Raw genomic sequence first — 27,936 nt, 5'->3', positions numbered from 1 at the left:
TTTTTCTAAAGAAAAATTCTATGTCCATGTTTGAGAACATAAAAATAATAATTTATTAATTATAAAAAGAATACAACTTAAATAGAAACAAGAATCTAGAGCCAAGCAATTCATTTAATACTTAAATAATACTTAAACATTTTCATGTAGCAATGCACAAAGGTAATGAATCCTTGATGGTCATACACAAAAATGTTCACATGATACAGTTATCCAATTAATTCAGTTAGCAAAGCTAATATGCTCAGTTATAAATTGCATAAGATATAAAGTATAAAAATATTCCTTTGAATGCATAGATAGCTACCAGCAACTGCGTAATATAATCATCAGTATAGCAAATGAATTCAGTCAATCCAATGGCTGATCTTTTCACTGGTACAGCATACCAGTTTATTCATAAAAACTACAGTACTTTTACAGAAAAAATGGCTTCTGAATGGCAAAAGCCTAAAATAGTCTCTTCTGTCAGTGAGTAAGAATGCAGGTCTAATTGTATGGTGAGCAATTGTTCTACTATATAAACTTCCATCACAGTGGTTAGATCAACATCAGTAAGCTGGTATAAAAGAAACAGATTGTCACTGGATCAAGCTGCATCGCATCTCTACTTTAACATTTATGCCATGAGAAAAGACTTATCTTGTTACAGTCTGTTCTACTGATATTATCCATTTTATAAACCCTAAGCTAATGTGTACTGCTTAAATCCAATTAACTAAGAGTTAGGAAGTTAAAGAAAGGCACTAAGAAAAAATCTTAATAGTGGGGAGTTCAAATCAGCAATCAACTATGTTCTCCCTGTTATCTAGAGCTTTAATCCATCTAATTCTCAGTACAGTACATACTTCTATAGCTAGGTAAACAGATTAGATCCTTTCTTCTAAAGAGGATGGTTTTGTAAATTAAAAAAAGAGTGAATAAACTGGATAAAAAAATCCTTAACAGATTACTCAACTTTAATGTTTTCCAATGTATTTATTCCAGGATTTCATAGCAGAGGAGCATAATACTGAATTTAAGTTAGCAGGAATGTGAAAAGGTGTCCATGCAATCAGAAACATAAATAGTTGTCTTTGAAAAAGGAAAAAAAATGCCTAGAAAGCCCAAGATTCAAATGTCATCCCATTTTTTAAAATGCTAAGCATTTAATTAGTTTCCTTTTTACATAATAAATGTACGGTTTCAAGGACTGATCTTGTTCATGAAAGGATGAGTTGGAGGAAAATGGAACTGCAATGTTTGTGCTCCTTTCTCATATGGAAATCACATTGACTTGTCCATGGAGTGAAAAATAACTGCCATTTTAAAGAAGCATTAGAGAAACTTCTTGATAATAAAGCAACAAAAGAGAGAGGGAGTGGACCGTTTGTTACCAAACATTTCAATACCGTGTGTTGACAAGCAGCCATGAGATTTAAAAAACCCTAGCTATTTTGGTCAATGGTATATTTACAATTTGAGTAACAACTGTAATATTTTATCTTCAACCTGAGAAATATTTATAAATGCAGTTTAAGAAACCACATCTAATTAGTAACTTTTTAATACTTAAATGAGACAAATGGAGTTTTGTGCTTCTTCCACAGACTTCAATCCTTCCATTTTCCTCCTTAAAAAGGGGTGTGTTTGCTTGTCACGTCACGCATGTATCACCTATTAATAACAGTGGGATGTCTGTGCACATTAAGTAATTTGGTACAAACACTAAATGGGATTCATGTTCTGTCCTTTAGCATAAGTGCTTCTGCTATTTTATAGCTAACAATTATTAGAACAATTTAAGCCTTTCCTTGAGAGCTGCTAACTCTACAGTGATTGAAGTCAGGATTATTTTGGGTAAGGAACAGAATGCTAGCTACATGAATAGACTGAGAATTCTACCATTGCTTTCTTTTCATAAGCACAGTTTCATATCAGAGCAAGTTAGTCTGACATGAGCTGTAGGCTGTAACTGTGCAGAACATGTCAACTTTATCTCAAAAGTAATAAAATAGATTTTTTCAGGATATTAGCCCTTATAAGTTCAATGCTTGAACATTGAATCCATTGCTTAAAAGACAAGATACAAATATTTTGTTTGATGCTGCTTTAAATAGTTAATAAGTCAGCTTTGATGCTTTCTTGTTGTAACAAGGCCTTTCAGTCAGTGTAGATGCAGCATTTCTAAACAGAAAGTTATTGTCGTTGATTATTAGAACCAGCTCCAGTTCTTGGAAATCCTGAAGTCTTGCAACATCTTTGTCCTTAAATAAACAAATTAAAAATGCAGTATGTTAGTAGCATCCACAATAAATATTGTACAGGAGTTCAGTTAGGCAGATTTAAGGAGGATAAAACAGATGTATGCTAGCAGGGGGCAAGTATTTACCCAGCAGTTTGACTCCGTTTTGCTTATCTAGCTATCAAGCAGGCACTCCTATTGCATGTTGCATTACTTTAGCATTCTATTTACTTTAGATTTCATTTTTTTTAAATGTAGTTATTTTAAGTGGGAGAAAGTTTCCTAGTTGGAGACTCCTGGCTCTGCTACTGTGTAACTCTGAAAAAGTCATTTTACTGCTCTCTGCCTCTGTGTTCTGATCTGTTAAATGGATACAGATCTTGCCTCTCACAGGAGTGCTGTGAGCCTAGGGCTAGTCTACACTGGCAACGTTAAAGGGCTGCTGTGGCAGTGTTTTAAGGTGGCTTGTGTAGTCACAGCAGAGCGCTAGGAAAGAGCTCTTCCAGCACTCTAAAAAAACCACCTCCACAAGGGGCGCAGCTCCCAGTTCTGGTGCACTGTCTACACTCGCGCTTTACAGCACTGACACTTGCTGCGCTCAAGGGGGTGTTTTTAACACCTCTGAGCAAGAAAGTTGCAGCGCTGTGAAGTGCCAGTGTAGACAAGCCCTTAGTTAACTAAATGTATATAAATGGGAGTGAGATCCTCAGACAAGTTCACAGTATTAATAAGCTCAGTTGACCCCTTTGTGATCAGTCTGTTTGGCTTCATTGTCGTGTGATTTGGGTTTGGCCGAATCCTTCTTCGGAAATTCTAATTCTTTTTGTTTCCAACATGCAGTATCAACTGTAGACTAATGTGCCAAGCAAGTACAAAAAATTAAGGTTACCAACAGATGAAGGGAAGATTTATAGTTCAAGGGAGTTCTTCAATATTACTGACAGGGAGTGAAAATTATTAGTGGAATTAAAGCTTGTATTATGTGCTTTAAAGATCTATTGCATACTATCTATAAACAGCTTGGAAGAGGGTCCTCTGGGACCCCTCACCCCAATAATCTTTCTTTCTTTCTCCCCAACCCATTAAAAACCTCTCACATTGATCCATGCCTCCTCTCCAAGGGGCCCTGAAGCCAGCTTCTTCTGGAGCAGCACACTGACCACCCCCATTCCTGACCTAGCTGAAGCAAGTCAGAGAGAGTAAAAGAAGGCAGTCGCAAACAGTAAGTAAGCGATCAGGCTCTGATCCCCTGAGTGGCCATACTTTGTCACTAGAATTAAGCACTAAGAATTAAATTTTTTGAAATCTCAGAAAACAAGTGTCCTCCAGTTTTGCTGACAAAAATGTCTAAGAATTAGCGACACTCTTACAGAGGACACTTTGAACAATCAGACTTAGCTAGCATATTTTGGAACTACTTATTCCTTTGCAACCCAAGAAATGAATCTTTAAAAGTAAAGAGTCAGAATGTCTTCTTATATTGGATGCAGGTACGGTCCACTGAAGTCTGTTAATCTAGCACTAATCAGATTAGCTCCACCATTTGACGCCAACAATGTCCTAAGGATTTGAGGGTGAAGGAAGGGTCACTAGTGAACTAGGAAAACAGATACAAAAAGTCCAAGTCTTCCATGTATTATGCAGGCACGTCCCATTGCCTTCAATGGGACATTTGCCTGTGTAAGGACTGCACAAACTGTTCCTAATTGAGAACGTTTTCCCTATAATTTAGTTGCTTTTTAAAAGGAATGTTTAAAGTTTAATTAGATTAGTAAGGCTCACCTCGGTATCATAAACCTTTCAACCATTCATGACAGTATGTCATGGGGTATGTTATTACACTGAATTTCTGAACATAGTTAAATATAAGTCACACAGTACAGAATGTCAGTGCAGGAAAGCCATCAAGAAGTTAAGGGTTTAGAGCTTATTTTATTAAATAGGAAAAATGGCAGCAGCCCAAACAAAGCACTCTCATTTAATAAGATGTTCCACTGTACAATTTACAGAGAGGAACCTATTTAAAAAAAAAAATCCAGTATAAATAAAGGTTTAAAGAGTTGCTTGAGGATTTATTTAACCACACAACTCTCAGTGGCTTACAAGTATTGTATAGGTAAAATCAGTGCAGGTCTTTCAAAGCACAGAAGTAAGGTGATGTCAATAAAACAAGGCAATTCAGCTATAGTTGATGCTCTGACTGTAACCTCCCAATATGAAAGAATACTGTTCAACACAATATTTGCAATATAGTGTTATCAGTGAGTGCAAGGGTTGATCATGGATCAGTCCCAAACTGAGAAATATGCTGATGGGGACCATTAACTGTAGGACCCAGGATCTGTGATACTTTGCAGTCAAAACAACCCTCTAGTTTAGGAAACATGAATTGAAGACTGGAAGGCAAGAGGGAAAATTAGGTAATTCTGTAAAGTTGAATATCTTGATTTTAGGGTGTCATATGAGGATCTCCAAGCACTTTACAAACACCACAACCCTCTGAATTACCCAACTACTACAATCCCCCTCTTATCTTGATGCACAGAAAAGTTCATTGACTTGCCCAAGGTCACACAAGGAGTCAGACTGGGAACCAGAATGCAGATCTGATTTCTACTCTTCTGCTCTGTCCCCTAGACCTAACTTGTGGATGGAAGGAAAGGAGGAAGAAAGGCATATAAAATACAAAGACTTCTCCTTAATGTCTTTTTACATTATGTTAAACAGTAGAGTAACTGACAGTACAGTTATAGCCAAGTGCCTCCCTTGTCCCAGCCCCTTGGATGGTCTCTTATCCTCCATCCAAACTCTGCTTCTTTCTTCAGTGCTGCAGGCCCAAACTATGCCATAGCTATGCATGATTGGCTGATCTGACCATCAGATGCACTCCCACCAGTCTTGTATGCATCTGACTGAGAAGTTTTATTCTTCTTCTATAGATTCTGAAACATTCAATGACAGCCCACTTATTCCATGGCCAGGGGATTATAAGAAAGTTAATCACTGGTTATGGATCTACTATATTTCTCTAAGACAAGGAACACCGTTAAAAACACAACGTTTGCCACTTTGCAACAATAGCAGTAAGCCAAATCTCATATTCAAAGACATAAGGAATATTGCAGGTTGCTTGAGGGATGAATGATGCATTTTTAATGATGTCCACAACAGCAATAAAAATAACTTTTGCTTAAAGCTGAAGGTTCTTACCTTTCTTAATACTGTATTTGGTAATTTTCGAATCTTCTCTACATGTTCTGGATTAATACCCAGTTCACTGCAACTCACTCTGAGCAGTTCCTTATATGTTAGTTCTTGTCTGTCCAGTTCAATTTCAATGAAGTCATTCTCTCTAAGAGTAAGGTTCTGAATTCTCACCTTAAGCACCAGTTCTAGTAAAAGATAAACATACAGACATTAATACCTATATACATATAAGTATGCACGATCATCTAAATAAGAACTGGAAAAAAATAAATGTGACTTCATTACATCAATAATAATAATAAATCTCAAAATGTTACCCTAAAATCATTTCATTCATTACTTTTGATTTATTTGTATTTAATGCGAAGGTAGGTGAAAAGAGCTGAATTCCGAGCTCTGGAGACTGGAATCCTATTCAGGACAAGAACAGCACAGGCACTGGCCATGTAAGCTTCCACATAACTCATCAACTTCCCACAACCACCATGTCTGAAAGGACAACTTCTAGAGGAGAGGAGGTAGCTCAGCCTCCATGTTTTTCATTCCTTCACAGAGAAGCTACTGCAAAGGTACCATTTGTAGCTGTTTCTGTGGAGTCCCATTAGGAACTGATCTGAGATAGTCAAGTTTATTTTATATAGGCCAATAGACACCCATAATAATCAAATACAGACAATATTACTTATAAAATTATAGTATAATTGAGTTACTACTGCTCTGAACAACGAGGAGTCCAGTGGCACCTTAAAGACTAACAGATTTATTTGGGCATAAGCTTTCATGGGTAAAAAACCCACTTCCTACTGCTCTGAACTGAATTTCATCTGGCAACATTTTTATCTTCTATTACCAATTTTCTGAGCAATCCAATATTGCATAACTCAGTGCTCTGTTTTTGGTGATCGCACATTAAAATTCATATGGATCTTCTCACAGCTCCCATTCAAATAGAGGTCTGGACCTTTTAACTGCAATTCCAGAACTGGCTACACTGAACTGATGGGGTGATTTTACTAAATATATATAATATTAACCCCAAGGAATGATAAATAATACTTCCTCTCTGTACATTTAAGTGGTCAGCTACCTGTACAAGCTGAGCTAACAAAGCTTCTCTTTCAAATTAATTGGACATAGGTCTGTGTTTTGTATTAGAGTCTAGAGTTCTGTACCACAGTTATGGTGTTAGACTACCCTCGCATCTGTATGTTTTTACAAAACCTTAGATGAGTAAGACATGTTTTCATTGATATTTGTATTAAAAATTCCAGTGGATACAATTTTTTTAAACATTCCCTGAAATGCCTGAGCCACAAACATGGAATCATGCCTCATGCATAAGAACATGAAAGTGAAAGACTAGAGAAGTACTATAGACATGAATAACATTGACTAGTCTATTTTCATTCTCCAACATGACCGCTTCCAGGAAGAACAGAGCAAAAAAGGAATAGTAAAATTAATTTTTAAAATTTGTAATAATAATTTAATGTTACCTTGCATATTAAATGGGAAAGCTCCAGGGAAGAAAAATGGCTGAAATGTTGGCATAGGCCCCATACATGAGCCATTCTGTTGCTGAGATACAGGCTGTTTAGATGCAGCTGGAGAAGGGAAACTTCTGCTCTCAGGCACGGATGCCTGGTGAAAGGGACCATTCTGGACTACAGGCTTTGGGCATTCTGGCATGGTACAGGCTCCAGGGGATGTCGACATATCTTCATTATCAGCCACTGCAGAAGCAGCATTTGCATGTTGTGATGTTGCAGAAGTGCATGCTTTGACTCGAGGTAATGAAGTGGGATAATCTACAGCTTGCAATTCTAAGGATATGGGGAAGTTTCCATTCAGCGAGCCAGTGGAAGGGTCTGGAATGCTGTTACTCATTGTGTTATAAACATAAGGGAAAGGTGGATTAGCCAAATAATTCGGGACAATTGGCAAGTCTGAGTCTTGCTTCAAATCTGCAAGTTCGTCTTCCACTATAGAGGAAAGAAAAAAATGTCCAGTGAACAAAATTAGTTATAACTGGTTAAAGAGAACTAAAATTGTCCTAGTACATCGTGGTTTTTAGATTCAGACTATTTACACACACCCACACAGAGGATATAAAACAAAACAAAGAGCTCTAAAGCTCTATGTACAGTACACATAACTGTGCTAAGGGGTTCCATAAAAACAAAGCTTGTGTGACTAAGATACTCCACAAACACCTCTACTTTCCCCCTACACACTTGGACTTGATATAGAATCTGCCATCTTTTAAGAAAAATGTCCTGTGGCCAATATTTTGTGCCATATTCTCAGCTGACATAACTTCATTGTCTTCATAATGGACATAAACCAGAGGAATAAATGGAGGGCAGTAGATTTTCAGGTTTGCTGTGGATACCAAAAGAGTGGGTGGGGGGAAAAAGTATACAATATATTTAGAACTGAAAGAACTACTGACTCAACAGCAGATAGATATTAACAAAGGCAGAAATCAGAAAGAAAGGAGTGCAAAAGGTAGGAAAAACTTAAAGATTCTGAACAGGCTTCAAACTAATTCTCATGTTTAGTAGCAACATTGTTACTTTGACAGTTACAAGCACAATATACCAATGGATCCCTTGGGGCTGCTACTCTATCACTATACTTTTATGGAATAAAATACGAATCTTCAATTGAGATCAATGCAGTTAACCCCTTAAATAAGCTTCCTGATATTTTATGGAATTACCAGTCATATACACTAAAGGCTTTATATATTTATATATATATATATAAAAGTAAGATTTCCCTCCCCTTATCTCCATTTGTATCAAGTCGCAAATATTTGTAGTGAACATGTTCTGTGACAGTTTAATTTTTCAAAATTAAGCTTTTTCCCTCCCACATACAAAAAAAAATTGTCACCATAAAAGCCCATGGAACCAACATTCCTGAAGTTGTGGTTTCTTTCTCAGTAAAGACTCTGAAGGCCAAATGGGAATTACTGCCACAGAATTCAGAGTAGCAGCCGTGTTAGTCTGTATCCGCAAAAAGAAAAGGAGGACTTGTGGCACCTTAGAGACTAACCCATTTATTTGAGCATGAGCTTTCGTGGGCTACAGCTCACTTCATCCGATGAAGGTTGTGCCACAAGTACTCCTTTTCTTTTTGCCACAGCATTGTAAGCTTTTAAATACAGATTCAGCACCCGCGCAAAAGCACAACAGAACATGACCATAATTATTAGAATTGGTCATTACCAAGTCTTCAAAGTTATTATATTAACCAATAAACTTACCTCCCAATGTTTTCCTAATCTCTCTCTTTGAGGTTAACTGGGCTGGCATTTCTCCTTTACTTGTGAGAATCTCCTTATCAGCACCAGACTCTATCAGATAAGACACCACTTGAGCATGGTTCCGTTTGCATGCCCAGTGCAAACAAGTCCTGCACAAGGAAAATGTTGGTGTTATATGAAATAAACATGCTACCAGAGATTAGTTTTATTCATACCACTGTGTATAAAAAAGCCAAGGCCTAGCTTTCCCCAAAAAGAACAACATTCATTTCTAATATACATTACCAAGCTGAGATATATTCTTTGAACATTTTTTGTAGTCTGCAGTGACACCTGCTGATAGTTTTTCCCTGCAGTAATGCCTTTACCACCAACGTTACTATTTTTGACAACAGCAGATGGTTTTTGCTTTAAAGTTTAACTAAATCTCTCACTTTTAGCTTTTAAAAGCTAAAACTAATTTCAAAAATATAAAATAGCTGTCACTCTTCTGTACCTTTTACATTTGTTTTTTCAAAATAAGATGACAGAATATATTATAAGCTTAACAGCAGAACCATATTTCAAGTGATCATTTAAATTCATAGAAATAGGTTTAATTTTGTAAATCAAAAGAAAAAGAATTTTTTTCTCTGCACCACTCCAACCAAAATGAAACAGACTAGTTCCTGAGCAAAGATCTTTGAAAACCAAACTGATTTCAATTTGATTAAATCTCAAAACAGAGCTGACTAGAATAATCTTTATTTTCTGAAATAACTCCTCACCAGGACATTTCGCAGTACCTTACAACCAAAAGAAGAACTGAGTTTTCGTATTACACTGGTTTTCACCAAATTATCACACTGACACAAACACTGGTAAATTCCCAATAAATACCTTTGCAGAACTCTAACTTTTTAGTGGATCAATTTCAACACTTTTCTCCATTACAACTTTCATATAAACTGTAGTCCTAGTGGCTTTACAGAGATAGTGAATAATGCAATTAGAGTCAGATCCTGATCCTGGCATTCTTACTCAGGCAAAACCCCTAGTAAGGAATATAGGATTTGTCAGCATAACAACCGCAAGAAAGAAATTCTCAGATACTGGCAAGGGAGAAAAAATATACTCCAAAAAACATACCCCTACTTCATACAGACAGAGATTTTGGTGAAGGAAAGAATTCACCCACAGAGAAGGTCTGTGGTTTTGGTTCAGGCAAAAGGCACATTTTCCTGGAGAGTGGTTCTTCTTTAGAGGAATCCCCAGAGTTGATCCCCTGAAGAAATGTAGGGGAGGGTCAGTCTCCCTGATGTTTATAAGATTTTACAATGTGTCTGCATGTTATAATATGCAAAAACTGTATGGCCCATCCCATTTTCCCCACAAAGCACTATCTCACAGCTTAAAAGCAGTACCCTAGTTTCAAAGATTTTCTAGTGCTGTTTCTCCACCACCCTTCCCAATGCTGTTCTTTAAACTGCATGAAAACTCTTAACCCTTCCCCAGACTAATAGCAAGGAGAGGAAAAGATGTTGAATCTTAGGAGTTTAGAGTTACATACAAGAAGAGTGAGAAAGAAGTGGTGTAAAATCTCTTAGAAAACTTATGTGGTTAAAAAGATTCACTTCAGTCCAAAGTCCTTCTCCAGGAAGCATTTGTTTTTTAAGGAAAAGGTGTGGTCACACCTGTCTGACTTTAAAATTTAGACTACGTTGTGTTCTGCCAAACAGCACCACCTCTGACACATCAAGAGTTTTTGCTCTTGTTGGTTTTTTTGTTTGGTTGGTTGGTTTTGTTTACTCCTGAAGAAGGGTCTGATGGGAGGAAATAGTAGAGTAGCTATAAAACCTGATGCATGCATGTGAGAATCAGACTAATTAAAGCAAGAGAAAGCAAAGTACACACAGAATCTTGCTTGTTTTATATGCCAGTATGATTAAGACTATCCTGCAAGAAACAAAGGGCCTAATTGTGCAAATTCTTATCACTGGGTTTAGTATTTCTTTGTGGAAGAAGCCCCACAGAATACAAGGCAATAGGATTACTCACTGTAGTAAGTGCTGTTGTGTAGAACTGGGGCCCAGATTAAAAAACCCACTACTGTAATAATAATATATATATATATATATATATATATATTACAGTAGTGCCTAGCGTCCCCAGATGAGACTGGGGCCTGATTGTGCTAGACAATATACATACATATAATAAGAGACAAAAGGTCCCTCCTTCAAAAGGTTTACAATCTAAACAGAAAAGACAGCCAAAGGATGGGAAAAGAAATGGAAACCCAGAGGGGTGAAATGAGTTGCGCAAGGTCACAAGCAGTCATTGAGCCAGGAACAAAACCTTGATTTCTTGTCTCCCAGCCCATTGCCCATTCATTAGCCCACACTACCTCTCTTGATGAGTATTTTTCAATTATCATTTGTCATTCAGATGTGCTTTGCAATGTTTCTTTTTAGGAGAAATAACAGCTGTTAAAACAAATGTGGGGTATTTTTTTAATTATATCAAAAATTAGTCCCTATCAAAGGTTATATAGAAGCAAGTTAGGGCCTGTCTTAACAAGTATCATTTGGTTATCTTTGGTGTATATTTTATAAAACCACACAATATTCTCAAATTTTTGTTCCTGAGTAGGTTCACCTATTTTAAATATTTTTTTCAATTCAAAATTGTGTTAAAGACAGTTGCTAGAACTACACTTATCACTTGCCAATTTTAGTAATTTTATTCTATTGTCCCATTTTTAAAACATTTTTTATCCTATTGCTGTTTCAAAGTCCCAGAAAAACAACCGTCAAAGATGACTAAACACAAAGTGATGTCAAATGCACAATGTAAACTGAAAACGAAACAGAGAATTTCCCCCCCTTTAATCTCTTTTAGTTGTAGTAATTTTAGGAGCTACTTGTAACAATAGTAGATAAAGGAAAAAATTTCAGACAGAAATGTGATGAAATTGATGGATAACTCACTGAGAAATGGAAATCCTCTACAAAAATTAGTTCTTGTACAAAAATTCCAAGAGTGAAAATCAAAATGTTACAGTGTTGTCTGCAATCGGAATAAGTCTCCATATGAAATGTTAAGAGCCAGATTTTCAAAAATGCTCACCATCCACAACTGGGACAAAATTTTCAAAAGAGTTCAGCTCCCTTTTAGAGATCTAGAAAAAAGCAGTCATGTTTTCAAAAGCAGAGTTTTGGGGATCTGGACTTTTAATTTTAATCCCTCCATCCCTGCTGCATTGAACAGCTGCTGCTGCTTTCCCATAAAGGTGTCTGAATCAGGGTTGTGAAATACCTGGCATTTTTTAAAAAAACAAACAATCAAAAAACCCAATGGATAAGCCAGAAAGGGGAGGTTGCACAACAAGTGTCTATGACTCAGCTCCCTTGTATCTACATTATTATTATTTATTATTTGTATCACCATAGCCCCAATGTTAAGCATATGTTGTTAGATGTATGCCTCAATATATATATTTAATGTAAAGAATCATAAAAGTTACATTACAATGCAAGGACCATCATTTTAAAATTTCCTGATTTTGTGTGCTTAACTTCATATCCAGAATGTGTTAATATACTAATGTTTGGGGTGGGAGGGGGGTTGCTCTGAATGGGTACAAGATGGAAAAACATAAAAGCAGCACAGATAGGAGTTTTCAAGATAGTTAGATAAGACTAAGATATGTCCCCCACCATAACTTCCTTCTTTTCACAGGAATTTAACTGCAAATCATCTGCATTCAGCTGGAGACAATGCCATAAGACATGACAGTTATTGTAAAGTACTGTATTCCACGACTGGACTATGCATTTGAGGTAAAAGCCACTATTTTTAAGAGTGCTGAAATAATTGTTATAACTCAACAGAAAGAACTCCTATATTATTTACAACAAAAATCCCATGGCATCTGAGAAGAGGTCTGTGAAGCTCTGGCTGTTTTGTTTCTTTGGACTTGGTGCAAAACCTTTTCTTAGTTTGAATTCAAGCCCCCTGCATGTCACTTTGAGTTCAGAAGTAAAATTCTGACAAAGTCACCAGGCTTTGTGGTTTCAGAGTAGCAGCTGTGTTAGTCTGTATCCGCAAAAAGAAAAGGAGTACTTGTGGCACCTTAGAGACTAACAAATTTATTTGAGCATAAGCTCTCGTGAGCTACAGCTCACTTCATCAGATGAATTCAGTGGAAAATACAGTGGGGAGATTTATATACACAGAGAACATGGAACAATGGGTGTTACCATACACACTGTAAGGAGAGTGATCAGGTAAGGTGAGCTATTACCAGCAGGAGGGCGGGGGGGGGGGGGTGGGGGACCTTTTGTAGTGATAATCAAAAGGTGGGCCATTTCCAGCAGTTGACAAGAACGTCTGAGGAACAGTAGGGGTGGAGGGAATAAACATGGGAAAATAGTTTTACTTTGTGTAATGATCCATCCACTCCCAGTCTTTATTCAAACCTAAGTTAATTGTGTCCAGTTTGCAAATTAATTCCAATTCAGCAGTCTCTCATTGGAGTCTGTTTTTGAAGTTTTTTTGTTGAAGAATTGCCACTTTTAGGTCTGTGATCAAGTGACCAAAGTGACTGAAGTGTTCTCCAACTGGTTTTTTAATGTTATAATTCTTGACGTCTGATTTGCGTCCATTTATTCTTTTACGTAGAGAGTGTCCAGTTTGGCCAATGTACATGGCAGAGGGGCATTGCTGGCACATGATGGCATATATCACATCGGTAGATGTGCAGGCGAACGAGCCTCTGATAGTGTGGCTGATGTGATTAGGCCCTATGATGGGTGTGGGCCAAAAAATAGGTACCAATACAAAGCTTCAGGTACTAAGGAGATGTTTGATATAAATGCTTAGATTCACACAGCTTCCACTTTAAATTATGAGCCTGTACTGAGAACTCCACAGATACACTCTTGTGCCCATGTTGAGCCCCAATGACAACATCAAAGCTCTGCACAAGTGCATGGATACGGTGCACAATTGCAACCACTATTTTCTCCAATTGTATGTAAACCTCAGCAACTCTGGCCTAATTTAGGGTTTTATTCTGACCATTTCACGAGGATTTCATGCAGTCTAATACAGAGAGATATTGTGCACCCACAAATCCCATTTATGTCAATAGCAGCTGCAAGTATTCAGCACTTCTCAGGATCAGACCTATACATGAGACCCATTCCAGAGATGCAGCTTCTGCACACAGACTCAAAAGATATGGAAGACACGATTATAGCTAAAGTACAGAACAAGAAGCAATTTTTTTAAAATATATTTTATGCCAGATTTTGGTTTATTGTCTTAATGCCAGTTTTTTGAACAAACTGATTTGGTAATGAGCAGCAGTTTATTATGCATATGGAAATAATGAGAAAGTGAAATGGGAGAAAAATCACTACATACTTCTACTCCTTAACAAAGAAAGAAAGCAAATCATAGAAGGCCTGATTATCACAAGTGCTGAACAGCGACAGCCCCCACTGACTGTAACAGCTGTCATGGGAACTTGGCACTTCTGAAAATTAGGCCCTTAGTTTTTAAAATTCTAGTTTATTGTCCTTTCTGTTTCATACTTCCTATTTTCACTCATGAAGCACAGCTCAGTAATTCACATAAAGATATAAACTGAATCTAATCCAGGTAAAACAATCTTCAAGAATGCCTGAATTGTTAAAATCATGTTTAAAAAACAACATTTTTTATGACTAGTCTGGGTATGGTTCATTATAGAAGAGTTTCAGGATTTAGGGTTGTCAAGTGGTATTTGAATGAAATGTCAAAACAAAAAAAATCTGTGAGGCTTTATGTATCTCACTGAAACACATTGCAAGATCTTTTCTCATAACAGGAAGTTATTTTAAAAGCTGCCTTAAAAGTAATCCAGAATAAGCCTCTCTAAAAATGAGCGAGGTTGGCCAGTCTGAGGTTTACCTTCTGAATGTTATTTTACTGTGCTGTGTTTGTGCAGCCAGCTTTCCTAATCCCATCAGTATAAGTAATAGAAGGTGGCAACACATTGAACTAATAGAAAATCAGAGACCAAGGATCAAAACTTCTGAAACAAAATAATGTAAGCTCAGAACAGCAATTATCAACAGTACCATTACTTCCTCCTTTTAAAATAATTTTAAAGCATCTCTAGTGAGGGAGGATTAGGCAATGGGTTTAAATAGGACATTTAAATTACATTCTGAATTCAAACTGTCAAAACTGGATAGCCTTGCATTAATATATTTCATATGAAAAACATATATAACATCCACCATATCATTAGCAGACAAAGAATAAAAGGCTCTTAAAATGTTCTTCTCGGTATCTGAAATTGTCAGTTTTATTAACCTTTAAAAATACACGTAATTCATTCCTGTTAAAGGCTTACCAGCCGTTGATTTCATTTTGAGAGTTGACATTCACTCCGAATTCCACCAGTCTTTGGACCTCCCCAATGTCTCCCAAAGCAGCTGCTTCTCTCAGTCTCTCCTGGAGTTCTTTCTCCTCTATAAAAGTTGTCATCTCTCTAAGGTCACTTTATTGTTAAGCAGCTGCCAACTGAAGGTGATTTAACATTTTATAAAGCTAACATACTGAGCAGCAAGTCAAAGATAAAATTAACCCTGCATAACAAGAGGTGTCTCTTATTCTTTTAATTTTAAATTCATATATTGATTACTTTCTGTCTGTTACGTTTAAATCAGATAGAGTCACACGTTTCAGAAGAACATTAAAGACAACTGCATAGTACAGTATCTCTAGATTGTTGCTGTTTCCTAAACTCTTCTCAGGGGGACTCTATTATCTGTGACAACTCTCTGACCTAGATATTTAGTTCCTACCAACAGCCTTGCATGCAATTCCTGGTTGTAGCTGTCCTGTTTGCTGTATGATTCATCAGATATATTCAGGCTCCTACTTGATTACTTTTATTCAACTAAAATGAATTATTGCTTAATATACAAAGAATTTCGAATGTACAATATCTTCTACCAAACATTATTTATTCCTACAACCCCAAACTGCAAGTTGTTCTGCCTAGGTAGCTCAGCACCATATGTGTAACCCCACTGAAATCAAGTGAAGTCTCCATGTGGGGAACATGGGTCCATCCAGCAAAACAATTTGTAGGATTGGGGCCACAATTGATTCCACCAATTCACATTGTTTTTACTATTGTGCTAATTTTCTTTATTCATTCTAAGCCAAATAATGAGAGACATGGGTGAGAAAAACACTATTTCACAACTATCTTATTATAGAACACAAGTTAAAATATACACTTAGGACTCCATCTTCAGATCCAGCTGACCTGCAGCAGCTGTATCATGGCACCTGGGGAGTCCTACGTGCCAGTAAAATTCATAACACCTACGCTGAGCTAGAGCACCTTTAAAGCAATTTTGGGCCACAGGACCAGCACAAAGGTGCTGTATTGGGGGCCAGAATCTGGCCTTTAGTCTAAAATAAACTCAAAGACTTAATGGCCTAATTCTTACTCATGCAAATAGTTTCACTGAAGTAATGGGATCTCAACATTAGTAAGAATTATTCAAGTAAGTAATTACATGATTGTAACAATTACTTAGAGCTATTTAAAATAACTTGTTCTGTAATGTCTGATAGTGTAAAAATAAAGTGTCTATGGCCCTGATCCTGAAAGAAGAACTGTGGGAACAGACCCCTGGGCCTGCACACACCCCAGTGACTTCAACAGGGTTTTGTGCAAGTGCAGGGGGTCTACTGATGTAATTCTCTTTAGAGAATCAGGGCCTATGTGACTAGTAATTAATTAAATCAGTAGAGCCACCTTTTTTACAAAACATGGAGACACAATCCACGTAAAAATCTTATTTTTAAAAAACAACTTTTTTTACCATTGTTTTGAGTAATGGACCTAATTCTTATGATTTTACATTAAGTTCATATTGGTAAGTACACTGACTTTAGAGGAGGTGCTCCCAGCATACACTAGCGCGAGAGCAGAATCACACCTAATATTTTAGATTTAATTAAATAATAGTAACTGTCTATCTCACATTATATCATTTATTATGTGTATTTACTTTTTGCACTTCATCCAACTTGAAACATTAAAATAGACTACAGTCATTTTTTACATGTTTCTCAGTGTCACTTTTTGGTTCTCATGCATTAGCATCAGGCTGCAATGTTTGGATTGCAAACACTATAAGGGAATTTTGAAAGCAAAACAAAAAGGAATTTTAAAAATATATAAGCAAACTTCTATTACACTCTAGGACATACAGTACCTGACACAGTCCAACAGTTGTAAAGTTATGCCAGGCTTCTGTAATCAATGAGACAGTTCTTGTCCAGTTCTCCTATTGGACAAGGCAGCATTAATGTGGCTCTGAGGGCAAGGTCAGGACTAGGGTTTAAAGAAAGAAGTAGTGGAGGACAGCACAACTCCCCCTCCTTTCCTAAAACTAGAGAGGAGCATCTCTTCCTCCCCCTGATTTTTGTACACAGCACTCCCTCCATATCTCCCCCTTCCTCCTTGATGAAAGAGCCTCTTCCTGATTTGATCTATTTTAACCATTGATCAGGACAGATGTGTTGATGCAACGATGAACATAATATTGATGCTCAATAATCATGTAATAATTATAAATAATCAACATCACAGTGATGGATATGTCTAAGAGACAAAGATATCTGAAGCCAGTGACATCTCTCAATGCTGTGCCATGTCACTGTGGCCTCACATGAGACCACAGCACCTCATTGCTCTGCAGTGACACATCTCTTCACTGTGTTCTGGTTAGGGTTGCTACCTTTTCAGGTTTTCCTAGGATCAGACCTTTTTTTCAGATGGTGTCCTAGGAAATCTGTAAGTCCTCCTAGGACATTTAAAGTCCTGGGTTTTGCCATCTGAGTCACATCTGAGGCTACTACATCTTCTTCCTCCTCCATGGTGCTAATGCTGCTCCTCCTCCCGCCAGGCTGCTCCGCTGGCTCCCCAGCAGGAGCCCTTAAGCCACAGCTGCTGTTTTCTACCTGACCAACAAGCTGCTGAGAGCAGAAAAAAGAGCTCATGACATCAGCTCCCCAACGCCCATTCCTCACCCTGCCCAGGAGGGCCCGCTCCCTCCCAGGAACCATCTCCTTTCCCTCGTTCTGTGCTCCCCTTCCCAAATCCAGCTCAGGGATGTCCTGTTTTTGTGACCTCAGAGGTGCCAAGTCTAGTTGTGTTGCGGTGGTGCAACAATGTCTCCCAACAGCGTGACTGTGCCTTTTCTGCAAAACCACCTGTGACTTGACATTGAGACAGTTAACAGGAGTGAGGGTATGTCTACACTTAAAATGCTACAGCAGTGCAGCTGCACCACTGCTCGAGTGCTTAAGTACAGACCCTACCTACGCCAACGGGACGGTTTCTCCCATCAGCATAGGTAATTCACCGCCCTGAGAGCAGGTCTACACTTACAATGCTGCATAGGCACAACTGTGCCACTGTAGCACTTTAATGAAGACACTCTATGCCAACGGGAGAGAGCTCTCCTGTCAGTGTAGTAATCCATCTCCCTGAGAGGTGACAGCTATGTTGATGGGACAAGCTCTTCGCCGACATAGCACTGTCTAAACCTGGGGTTAGGTCAGTATAACTATGTCGCTCGGGGTTTGGATTTTTCACACCCGAGTGATGTAGTTATGCTGATGTAAGTCTAGTGTAGACCAGACCCGAGAGGTGGTAGCTAGGTCAACGCGGTCAACCTAGCGCTGTCTACCCAGGGGTTAGGTCGGTACAGCTGTGTCTCTCCGGTGTGGATTTTCACACCCCTGAGTGACGTAGCTGTGCCGATGTAAGTTCCTAGCGTAGACCAGCCCAGAGTGGAGACAAGGCACAGGCAGTGGTACCTCCATGCAGCTAGCTGAGGTAAGCCGCTCCCAGCTGGGGGATGTAGGCTTGGCATTGACTAGCTCCACCAAGATTCCGTACAAGTGGTTTGAGCATTGGCCTGCTAAACCCAGGGTTGTGAGTTCAATCCTTGAGGGGGCCATTTAGGGACCTGGGGCAAAAATTGGGGATTGGTCCTGCTTTGAGCAGGGGATTGGACTAGATGACCTCCTGAGGTCTCTTCCAGCCCTGATATTCTATGATTCTATGATAACCTCTGTGCCGATCTCGCTCTCGGAGGGCACCTCCCCTGCTGCTGCGAAGCCCTGGCCTGCATGGCAGAGGAGGTGTCTTTCCATAGCAGGATGGACGGCGGACGCGGTGGCCTGTCTCAGAGAGAGGCACTGCAATGTGAAGGGCTCTCTGCACGCGGAGGGGGCTCTGAGCACATTTACTGCCACCCTCCGCATCGGGGTGCATGGGAGAGAGACAGCTCAGCGAGACCCTCGCCACAAAGACAGCACCGCGCGCCAGCGAGGAAGGCCGGGGATGAGGCCTATGTGACTGAAAGGCCCAAGCCCTGACAGGCCCCAGGGGCGGTTAGCGAGACCGCGGCGGGCGCGCGTTGCATTGTGGGAAGAGCTAGGAGCGCCGCCGCCGCCATTTTGTCTCTGTCACTCCGGCGGCAGCGCGAGCGCGCGGTCGGTCGGGGAAGGAGCGTGGGGCGGGGGGGCGAAGGCGGCGGCGGTGCTTGGCAAGGGGCCACTCGGGTATCAGGACACGATGATATCGGCCGCCCAGCTCCTCGACGAGCTCATGGGCCGGGACAGGAACCTGGCCCCGGATGAGAAGCGCAGCAACGTGCGGTGGGACCACGAGAGCGTGAGTGAAACGGAGCCGCCTCCTCCCGGCCCTCAAGGCCTGGTTTTGTCGTAATCACCCACAGGCGCCGCGGAGGACCGATGTGGCCCCGCCGGCCCGGGGAGGGGACTGTGGCCGCAGAGACGAGGGAGCTAGGCGGGGGGCTTTCTGCGGGGCTCTGGCTGGGAGGAGTAGGCTGGGGCCAAGGTTCTGCATCGGGCTGGGGCCCTTCATGGCCCTGGGGGATGAGGAACAGGCGGGAGGTTGGGAAGGAAAATGCGGTGGGCCTGGCTAGGCTCGGATGGGGGCCCTAGTCCTTACGAGGACTCGCGTGGGAGGAGGGAGGGGATCCGTAGTAGCCTGACTGAGGAGTTTTGGAAAGGGGCGGGTCTGCTCACACCAGGATTGGGGGTGGGGGGTGCTCTCTCGTGACTCTGCTCGGAACTTAGTGCAGGAGGGATTTCTGCTAACTGTGTGAGGCGATTTGTGCCGGTAAAGAAATAACTAGTTAAAAAAAATGAGTCGGTCGTAGGGTTTGGGGCGGCGGGGGTCTGCTTATGGCGGGAGTCCGAGGGGAGGAAGGAAGGTAGGTGGGAGGGTCTGTGTTTAGCTCTTTATGCGGGAGAGAGTTCTTTTGCATCGGATGGAAAGAAAAGTTTCTTGAAGCCTGTGTGTGCATGGCATGTGGAGGGGTTTTTTAAGGGGTCGTTCCTGAGTTTGAGGAGGAGGAAGTCTCTGGGTAGGTCTTACTGCAGTTTGGTTGTGCTGGGGTGGGAGATGAATAGTATAGAGCAGGGGTCAGCAACCTTTCAGAAGTGGTGTGCCGAGTCTTCATTTATTCACTCTAATTTAAGGTTTTGCATGCCAGTAATACATTTTAATGTTTTTATAAGGTCTCTTTCTATAAGTCTATAATATATAACTAAACTATTGTTGTATGTACAGTAAATAAGGTTTTTAAAATGTTTAAGAAGCTTCATTTAAAATTAAATCAAAATGTAGGTCTTATCAGTTTAGTGCGATCCTTGCCCTTGCTTTTCCTTGCTGAGTTTTCCGATGTCTGGCACGTATTTGGATACTTTAAGCTGCACACAGGCTTCTGGGTGATCAGTTGTTAACTGGCTCCGAGAGGGACAGAAGACAAAGTTCATGTGTGAAAATATGTGTTCACACAGGTATGTGGAACCAAATGCTGAAAGCATTGCAATCACAATTTTTTTCAAACAGTTAAATTTCACCGACAGGGATGTCCAGCAGGTCAGAATAGAGGCCCCATGATCTGTCTCGGTAGCTTCGAGTGCACTCTGCAGATCTCCAAACTTTGATGCCCACAATTCTGAGCTTTTTTAACTGAATGAGCTGCATTTCGAAATCTTCAACACCTATCCACTGAAATACAGACAAATCCAAGTAGCTTTCATTGAACTTTTCAGGTTTAATTAGAAAAGAAAGCATTGGGCCAAATCACTGGAAATCTTGAAATCTGTCAGAAAATTCTGATTCCAGTTCTTGCATGTACATTCTAATCTCAACTTCAGATGCAGTGCACTCTTCCACGTGGCGTGATAGTGATGTAAGCAGGACTTTAAAAATCCCAGTACAGTGGTGCTGGAACAGTTTTTAATGTGGGAGTGCTGAGCTGTACCCCTCACTGCCCCAGGCTGGGGCCAGTGGGCCACAGCTGTGGGCAGCTGCAGAGCCCCAGACCAGCAGCCAGGACCCCAGGCCAGTAGCAGAGCCCCCGGACCGGTGGACAGGACCTGTGTCCTGCAGCTGGTACCCCAGGTCAGCAGCAGAGCCCCCGGTTGCTATAGGTTGCCTACCCCTGGTATAGAGGACATGCTAACTACCTAAAGAACAGAGGATAATGAAGGACTTGAGATCCTTTGGAAATGAAGATTTTGCTGATGTGAGAGTTTTATTTTCACAAATCAAATTTGTCTTGGAACTTCTGGATTTTTCATTTACAATATTGTTACTATTTAGCAATATTATTTCATATTTCCTTTATATGTGGCTCTGACATGTTAACTCCTCTTCTGAGCAGTTTAGTACAGGAAATTTTTTTCCCTCCCAGATGCTTTTTTGTTTTACTCTGTGGTATCTACCTTAAGAGTTTTTACTGTCACCCATCACAGTCAACTGTATCAGCTCCTTCCCCATAAAATCAGTAGCAAAGTTCATAGTGGATTTCATGGAGTCTCTGATACTTCTCCCATTTTGAGCTCAAAACTTTGCTTAGGATCGGGTTTTTCCATTTTTTGTAGGTTAGGATTTAATGGATTGATCACAACACTGACACCCTGATAGACAAATTTCAGAGTAGAGCTATTACCAGCAGGGGGGGAGGGGGAGAGAAAATCTTTTGTAGTGATAAGATGGGCCATTGCCAACAGTTAACAGGAACATCTGGGGGGGGGGAGGGGGGGAATAAACATGGGGAAATAGTTTTACTTTGTGTAATGACACATCCACTCCCAGTCTCTTTTCAAGCCTAAGTTAATTGTATCCAGTTTGCAAATTAATTCCAATTCAGCAGTCTCTCCTTGGAGTCTGTTTTTGAAGTCTTTCTGTTGTAATATTGGAACCTTTAGGTCTGTAATCGAGTGACCAGGGAGATTGAAGTGTTATCCGACTGGTTTATGAATGTTATAATTCTTGACGTCTGATTTGTGTCCATTTATTCTTTTACGTAGAGAGTGTCCAGTTTGACCAATGTACATGGCAGAGGGGCATTGCTGGCACATAATGGCATATATGACATCGGTAGATGTGCAGGTGAACGAGCCTCTGATAGCGTGGCTGATGTGATTAGGCCCTGTGATGGTGTCCCCTGAATAGATATGTGGACAGAGTTGGCAGTGGACTTTGTTGCAAGAATAGGTTCCTGGGTTAGTGGTTCTGGTGTGTGATTGCTGGTGAGTATTTGCTTCAGGTTGGGGGGCTGTCTGTAGGCAAGGACTGGCCTGTCTCCCAAGATTTGTGAGAGTGGTGGGTCGTCCTTCAGGATAGGTTGTAGATCCTTGATGATGCACTGGAGAGATTTTAGTTGGGGGCTGAAGGTGATGGCTAGTAGCGTTCTGTTGTTATCTTTGTTGGGCCTTTCCTGTAGTAGGTGACTCCTGGGTATTCCTCTGGCTCTGTCAATTTATTTCTTCACTTCATAGAATACCAGGGTTGGAAGGGACCTCAGGAGGTCATCTAGTCCAACTCCTGCTCAAAGCAGGACCAATCCCCAATTGTTGCCCCAGATCCCAAATGGCCCCCTTAAGGATTGAACTCACAACCCTGGGTTTAGCAGGCCAATGCTCAAACCACTGAGCTATCCCTCCCCCACTTCAGTGGGTGGGTATTGTAGTTGTAAGAATGCTTGATAGAGATCTTGTAGGTGTTTGTCTCTGTCTGAGGGGTTGGAGCAAATGTGGTTGTATCGTAGAGGTTGGCTGTAGACGATGGATCATGTGGTGTTATCTGGGTGAAAGCTGGAGGCACGTAGGTAGGAATAGCGGTCAGTAGGTTTCCGATATATTTGAGCATAAGCTTTCGTGAGCTACAGCTCGCTTCATCGGATGCATACTGTGGAAAGTACAGAAGATCTTTGGGAACTTTCACTTGAGTTAAACTGATGCTATTGAAAAACATAGGTCTTTTGCCTATATAGACAAGGTCTTGGAGATCAGCCCTCAGGCTGCTACTTAACTTTATTGTTTAGAGAGCAGTGGGTGGTCTGCTACCGTTCCCCTGGCCAGTGGGAAGTTCACAGACTGCTGTTTGAACCCTTTCAGTCTGGTGGGGAATGTGTTTAGTAAAACTCACTGAACATTAAATCCCACCAAATAAGGGGAAATCCATCCTCATCATCGTATCCACTCAATATATGCCACACCTGAACATAGCCATTATATAGACAATATACTTCCATATCTCAATGTCTATACTTCGACCCATTAAACTTTTACCCCCAATCGGGGAGATTGCAGATTATGTATTCCTTACACCACCCGTTCCTAAACCAAATTTCACACCCCTTGATAATCTGTACCTTATTCCCTGATAACCAGAAACTTCTATGCTTAAACTCTGTACTGTTTTCTTTTTACTTCAGCATCATCTTAATAAAATTATTAAATCTGCTTGCTTCCTGCTTTCATAGAAGCATTTGTGCAATTCATTTAAGCACCACTCTAATGTCTTTATTAAATGCACACTCCTTGAAATGTAGGTTAGTGCAGTTAAGGGAGTGTGTGCTTCACAGTCAATTGTACTTATCAGAAACATAGCTGTGCCTCCGGGAAGCTGCCTACTCATATAATTTCTCTTATTTCTTTTAGAATACAAGGGTGTTCTTTACTGTGTTTTTCTATGCTAATACAGGTCTAACGTTGTACAGTTTAAATTTAAAAAAAAAATCAAGAAATAACTTTAATATTCCTTAAAGACTAACCGATTTATTTGGGCATAAGCTTTCGTGGGTAAAAAACCACTTCCTGCATCCTTGTTGTTTTTGTGGATATAGACTAACACGGCTACCCCCTGATATTTAATATTCCTTGCGCAACATGAAAGCATTAATATTGCTGTAGAAACCTTAAACTTCGTGTTTCTTGTTTTTTAAATTTTAGCTGTGTGGCATTAAGGCTTTGTCTACACTGCCAAGTCGTTTAGAGGTGTTAAAACACACACACGCACCCCGAAAGATAAAAGTTTTGCTAACGACAAGCACCAATATGAACAACGGTGAGAGCGCTCCTGCTGACCCCACTAACACCGCTCATTGGGGGGGTGGGAGATTTTTGTTGGCAGGAGAGCTCTCTCCTGCCAACAAACATCAGCTACACTGCGCGCCTTTTAGTGGCACGGCTGTAGCAGCGCAGTCGTGTCGCCAAAAGCTGCGTTGTATGGACATAGCCTAACAATGCATACAAATTCTCTTGTGTTTATGAATGTCACTGATTGTAAAAACATAAATAAAGAGCTTTGGACTCAATCTAAATGAAAGGCATTAGGTAGTGCAAGAGGAGTACGTTTATAACAATGGATCTCAATAATCTGTAGGTCTAGCATCTCTGCATGGTTCAGGTAGGGTTAAAGCAAGGCTCCCATTAGAAGGCTGATTGTTCTCTCTCATGCCAGCTTAGTGAAAAAATAATCAAACTGTTATTAGATAATAGTGTACTCTTGTCTTCTAGAAGTTTGGAACCATTATCCTGTAATTGCCAAGAGTCCTTTGGTTTTTGGTAGGAGGAGGATGAAAAGAACCATGTCCGAAGCATAGGCTACTGTTAGCATTTTGAAATGTGTGTGATTTCATTGGAGTTGGAAAACATTGCAAAGTGTGTGGGTTTTAGTACTTGGGAACAAAGTGAAAACATTACAATACAAAACATTAAACACTGATAATTTAGTTCTCATGAGGTTACTCATTTTTATGTCTTTATAATTTGTTCAAGCTATTTTGAAATAATGTAGTAAGAACTGAATTGTGTGTGGTAATTGGATCTTGGTTTGAAACTCCAGTGGAAAACATGCTTATCTTCAAACATTTCAAGGACAGATTTCACCTCTTTGTTTTTGTCAGACAGTTATGGTTTTTACTTTGTTTAACTTTGACAAGAGTAAAGTGCACACTGATGTAAAACTTTGAGATTCCTGTTGCCATCTATAGTGTATTTCAAAATAGCAGGAGATAAGGTTAGTTCTAGGTTTAAGACTATCAGTTTTTTATTTTGTATGTAAGATGAAACTCAATGAGAGCTTAAATATATTAAGGTATTTTCATCTTAACCTGGTCAGCATTAAATAGTTTCTGTTCTAATTGGGTGTTCGTTGCGTAATCGTTGAATCAGAATGTATTTTTTATTTCTATAGATCCTCCCATGAAGGCAGGGTACCAAAAATACAAAGTATATTTGTAACTTGTACTCTCTGGTGAGGCTATGGAACTGGATTACAAAACATGACTCTGGAGTAGAGGTGCACAGCAAGGTTATCAGTGGCGTGCAAGGATCTGACTGCTGTTAGGTAGAGCCCTGTGTTAAAAAATGAAATGAAATTGAGAGAACCTGGTTCTCCAGGTCTTTAGGGTGGGCTCACTTTCCAGGGCCACCTGCTTCCTGGTAAGGTTCTTGTCACACTCACTTGAGCTGGGGGCACACATGGGGCATGAAGCTCCTACGGCTTGCTCAGCAAAAAAATGTTTGGGAACCTCTGCTATAGAGCAATGATACTCAAACCTGTGGTTTTCAAGTGTGAATAAAATGTTGCACATCTAATGAGGTGCTCTTGGGTTCTTCAAGGAAAATGTAGCTATTTGGGGGGTCAGGATGGAGACAGGCATGGCCAAATAAATGTGGGTAGTAGTGACTGAGAGAGCAAGCCTTCTCAAATGGCTGAACCATAAATTCTCTTTATACTGAAAACTTAGTTTAGTTTTGGTAAAGGCCTTAGCTGTTTAAACATTAAATTTATTTTGCTTCTTAGTGGCTAACGAGGGATGTTTTAGGATCTAAGTAGATTTGATGCACTTAGAACCCTTGAAACCACAGATTTTAATCTTTTTTTTTTTTTTTTTTTTGTTCCTCAAAGGGAGATGTATTTAATTCTTTGCAAGTTATAGAATTTTGATGTTGCTAGGGTTGAAAAGGATTTTATTTTTTATAAGATTCTTTTAAACAATTCCCTCTGACATACATGAACATTAAGGTCCCCATGGCACTTCCTCATATGAGAGAATTTTTTCTAATGTTTTCAGTACAGACATTCAAGTTACTGGGTTTTATTCTGAGCCCTTCCATTTAGGGCCTGTCTGCATGGGACAATTTACTGGCAGAACTATACCAGTATAATTGTACGGCTGTAGTTTTTGTGGTATAACTCCCCATGTGGACACTCTTATTCTGGAATAAATGTCTATGCAGGGAGCTATACTGGGATAGTTCTGCCAGTAAATTTAATTTCTCTGTGTAGGCAAGCCCTTGAATTGCTGTGGGAGCCATGGGTGAGGTACTTCTCTGTGCCTCCGTTTTCTCATCTGTAAAATGGGGAGTAATACTTGCCTACTGCATAGAGGTGTTCAAGGATTAAGATTTCTGAACAGGTTTGAGATAATTGGATGTAAAGTGTTAAGTATTTCTTTGTGGCACTCTGCCATTCTAGAGTCTATTCAAATGTGAGACTTAAGAGAGAGAGAATTCAGCAGTATATTGGACCTTTTCCTTTCTGTTGGGGGACTTGAGAAGGTTCACATGTTGTAACAGTAAAAAGTTGCAAGACAATTGAATAAGTGCTAATTATTTACATTGCTTGCAAACCACTGTAGCATAACTTTTGGAGTGAAGAAATTTCCTCAGCTGTGTTTAAAACACTGTTACTACAGTGTGTCATAACCACAAATAATTGCTAATACCTCAGTTTTCCAGGAAAAGGGCCCAACATAGTTAAGAGTTCTGATTATCTCTTATTCTGGTTAGATGTTGCATATCGTGAAAAAAGAAAAGCACTTGTCAGGAGAAGTAGACCGTCTGTAATCTCTCTCTTGCTATGTGGTTATAAGCATCATAGGTGCATATAGCAAAGTCTGTTGCTGAAGATTTAAGGGAAATTCTGAGTGGAGAGCAAAGTAATAGTTCCAAGAGTTTTGTTTGGTGTCCCTGTTAGAAGTTCATGAACCTGCTTCTTGTCTCTGTCAGCTCTGATAATCAAGGACCAGATTTTGTACCTGTTATCGTAACTAAAATTTTTCTTGCACTCAGTTTTGCTTTGTGTAGGGGAAAGATAAAGAACCAATTGGTTAAATATATGAAAATTTTTCATAAGGAGGCTACTAAATATAAATATGGGGGGGGGGAGAAGTTAGCTGTCTGATGACTGTAAATAGATCACCCCCTGCCCCTTGATTCAGGCATACTGCATGATTTTTCTTCACTCAAGTGTTCTTCAAACCATTTCTTGAAAGAGTCCGTGTAGTTCAATATTTACTTGATACTAATAGAAGTAGTAATTTTTTTTCTTCTATACCAGTCCCTAGTGGTAATTTATAACATGGTGTAACAATCAGAATTGCCTGCTTTGGAGCACTCATCTGATTTTAAAAGTGCAAGTCACATTTTCAACTCTTGAAATCTTTCTAGGTTGGGAGGTATGGCTCTTTGCTTCACTACCCCAAGTTAGGGAAGAGAAGTAAGCTGCTGTTCTGTGTGTGTGTACAAAACTTTTTTGTACAGCATGGAGCACATGCTATTACTGGAGTCAGAACATGTAAATATAGCCACATATAGCTGAGGATGACAACCAGAGCGGGCTGCTTGCCCTTCTGTGGGGAAAAAATAGGGCTTCTCAAGCATGCCATTTTTAAAAGGAATGCTGTCAAGGAATCATTCATAGTTTTCCATAAGTTCATAACTAATATAGTACTTAGAATCTTGAAGTGAAGTTTTCTTTAATAAATCTTTCCCCCTTTTCGCTATATCAATACATTGGTTGGTTAGGTACTTGAAAGCAGCACAACAAACAGTT

The 27,936-nt window shown here is 39.8% G+C and overlaps 2 protein-coding genes across 8 annotated transcripts in view; one reads left to right on the top strand and one right to left on the bottom strand.

Annotated features, from left to right (window-relative positions):
* Positions 1–29: 29 nt before the first annotated feature.
* Positions 30–15,507, bottom strand: ANKRD40 (ankyrin repeat domain 40). The gene is made up of 5 exons (XM_048818092.2): positions 15,088–15,507; positions 8,703–8,851; positions 6,928–7,413; positions 5,435–5,616; positions 30–2,246 (listed from the first exon to the last, which is right to left on the bottom strand). Exons 1-5 carry the CDS (start codon positions 15,219–15,221, stop codon positions 2,100–2,102), a joined length of 1,098 nt encoding a protein of 365 aa, XP_048674049.1. The 5' UTR covers positions 15,222–15,507; the 3' UTR covers positions 30–2,099.
* Positions 15,508–19,258: 3,751 nt separating this feature from the next.
* The window catches only part of LUC7L3 (LUC7 like 3 pre-mRNA splicing factor), a 41,783-nt gene continuing 33,105 nt past the window's right edge, over positions 19,259–27,936 (top strand). For 2 of the 7 annotated variants that reach the window (XM_048818088.2, XM_075119252.1), the window contains exon 1: positions 19,259–19,443. In XM_048818088.2, coding sequence (XP_048674045.1) covers positions 19,345–19,443 — 99 coding nt within the window. In that variant the 5' untranslated portion in view covers positions 19,259–19,344. The remainder of the gene's footprint in view (positions 19,444–27,936) is intronic. The other 5 variants (XM_048818085.2, XM_048818084.2, XM_048818087.2 and 2 more) reach the window with 3 other exon arrangements.

Source organism: Caretta caretta, chromosome 14 (genome assembly GCF_965140235.1).
Source record: "Caretta caretta isolate rCarCar2 chromosome 14, rCarCar1.hap1, whole genome shotgun sequence".
NCBI lineage: Eukaryota > Metazoa > Chordata > Testudines > Cheloniidae > Caretta > Caretta caretta.
The sequence above is the reverse complement of the archived record's forward strand: the minus strand, read 5'-3'. Positions and strand labels throughout refer to the sequence as shown.

What these genes read in the sequence shown, in the direction of transcription:
- ANKRD40 (XM_048818092.2), bottom strand. Translation starts at nt 15,221, where the DNA reads ATGACAACTTTTATAGAGGAGAAAGAACTCCAGGAGAGACTGAGAGAA. An exon ending in TTTCCCATTTAATATGCAAG is followed by an intron (nt 5,617 to 6,927) that starts GTAACATTAAAT and finishes ATCTTTTACTAG; the next exon opens with AACTGGTGCTTAAGGTGAGA. An exon ending in CAAATACAGTATTAAGAAAG is followed by an intron (nt 2,247 to 5,434) that starts GTAAGAACCTTC and finishes TGTTTATTTAAG; the next exon opens with GACAAAGATGTTGCAAGACT.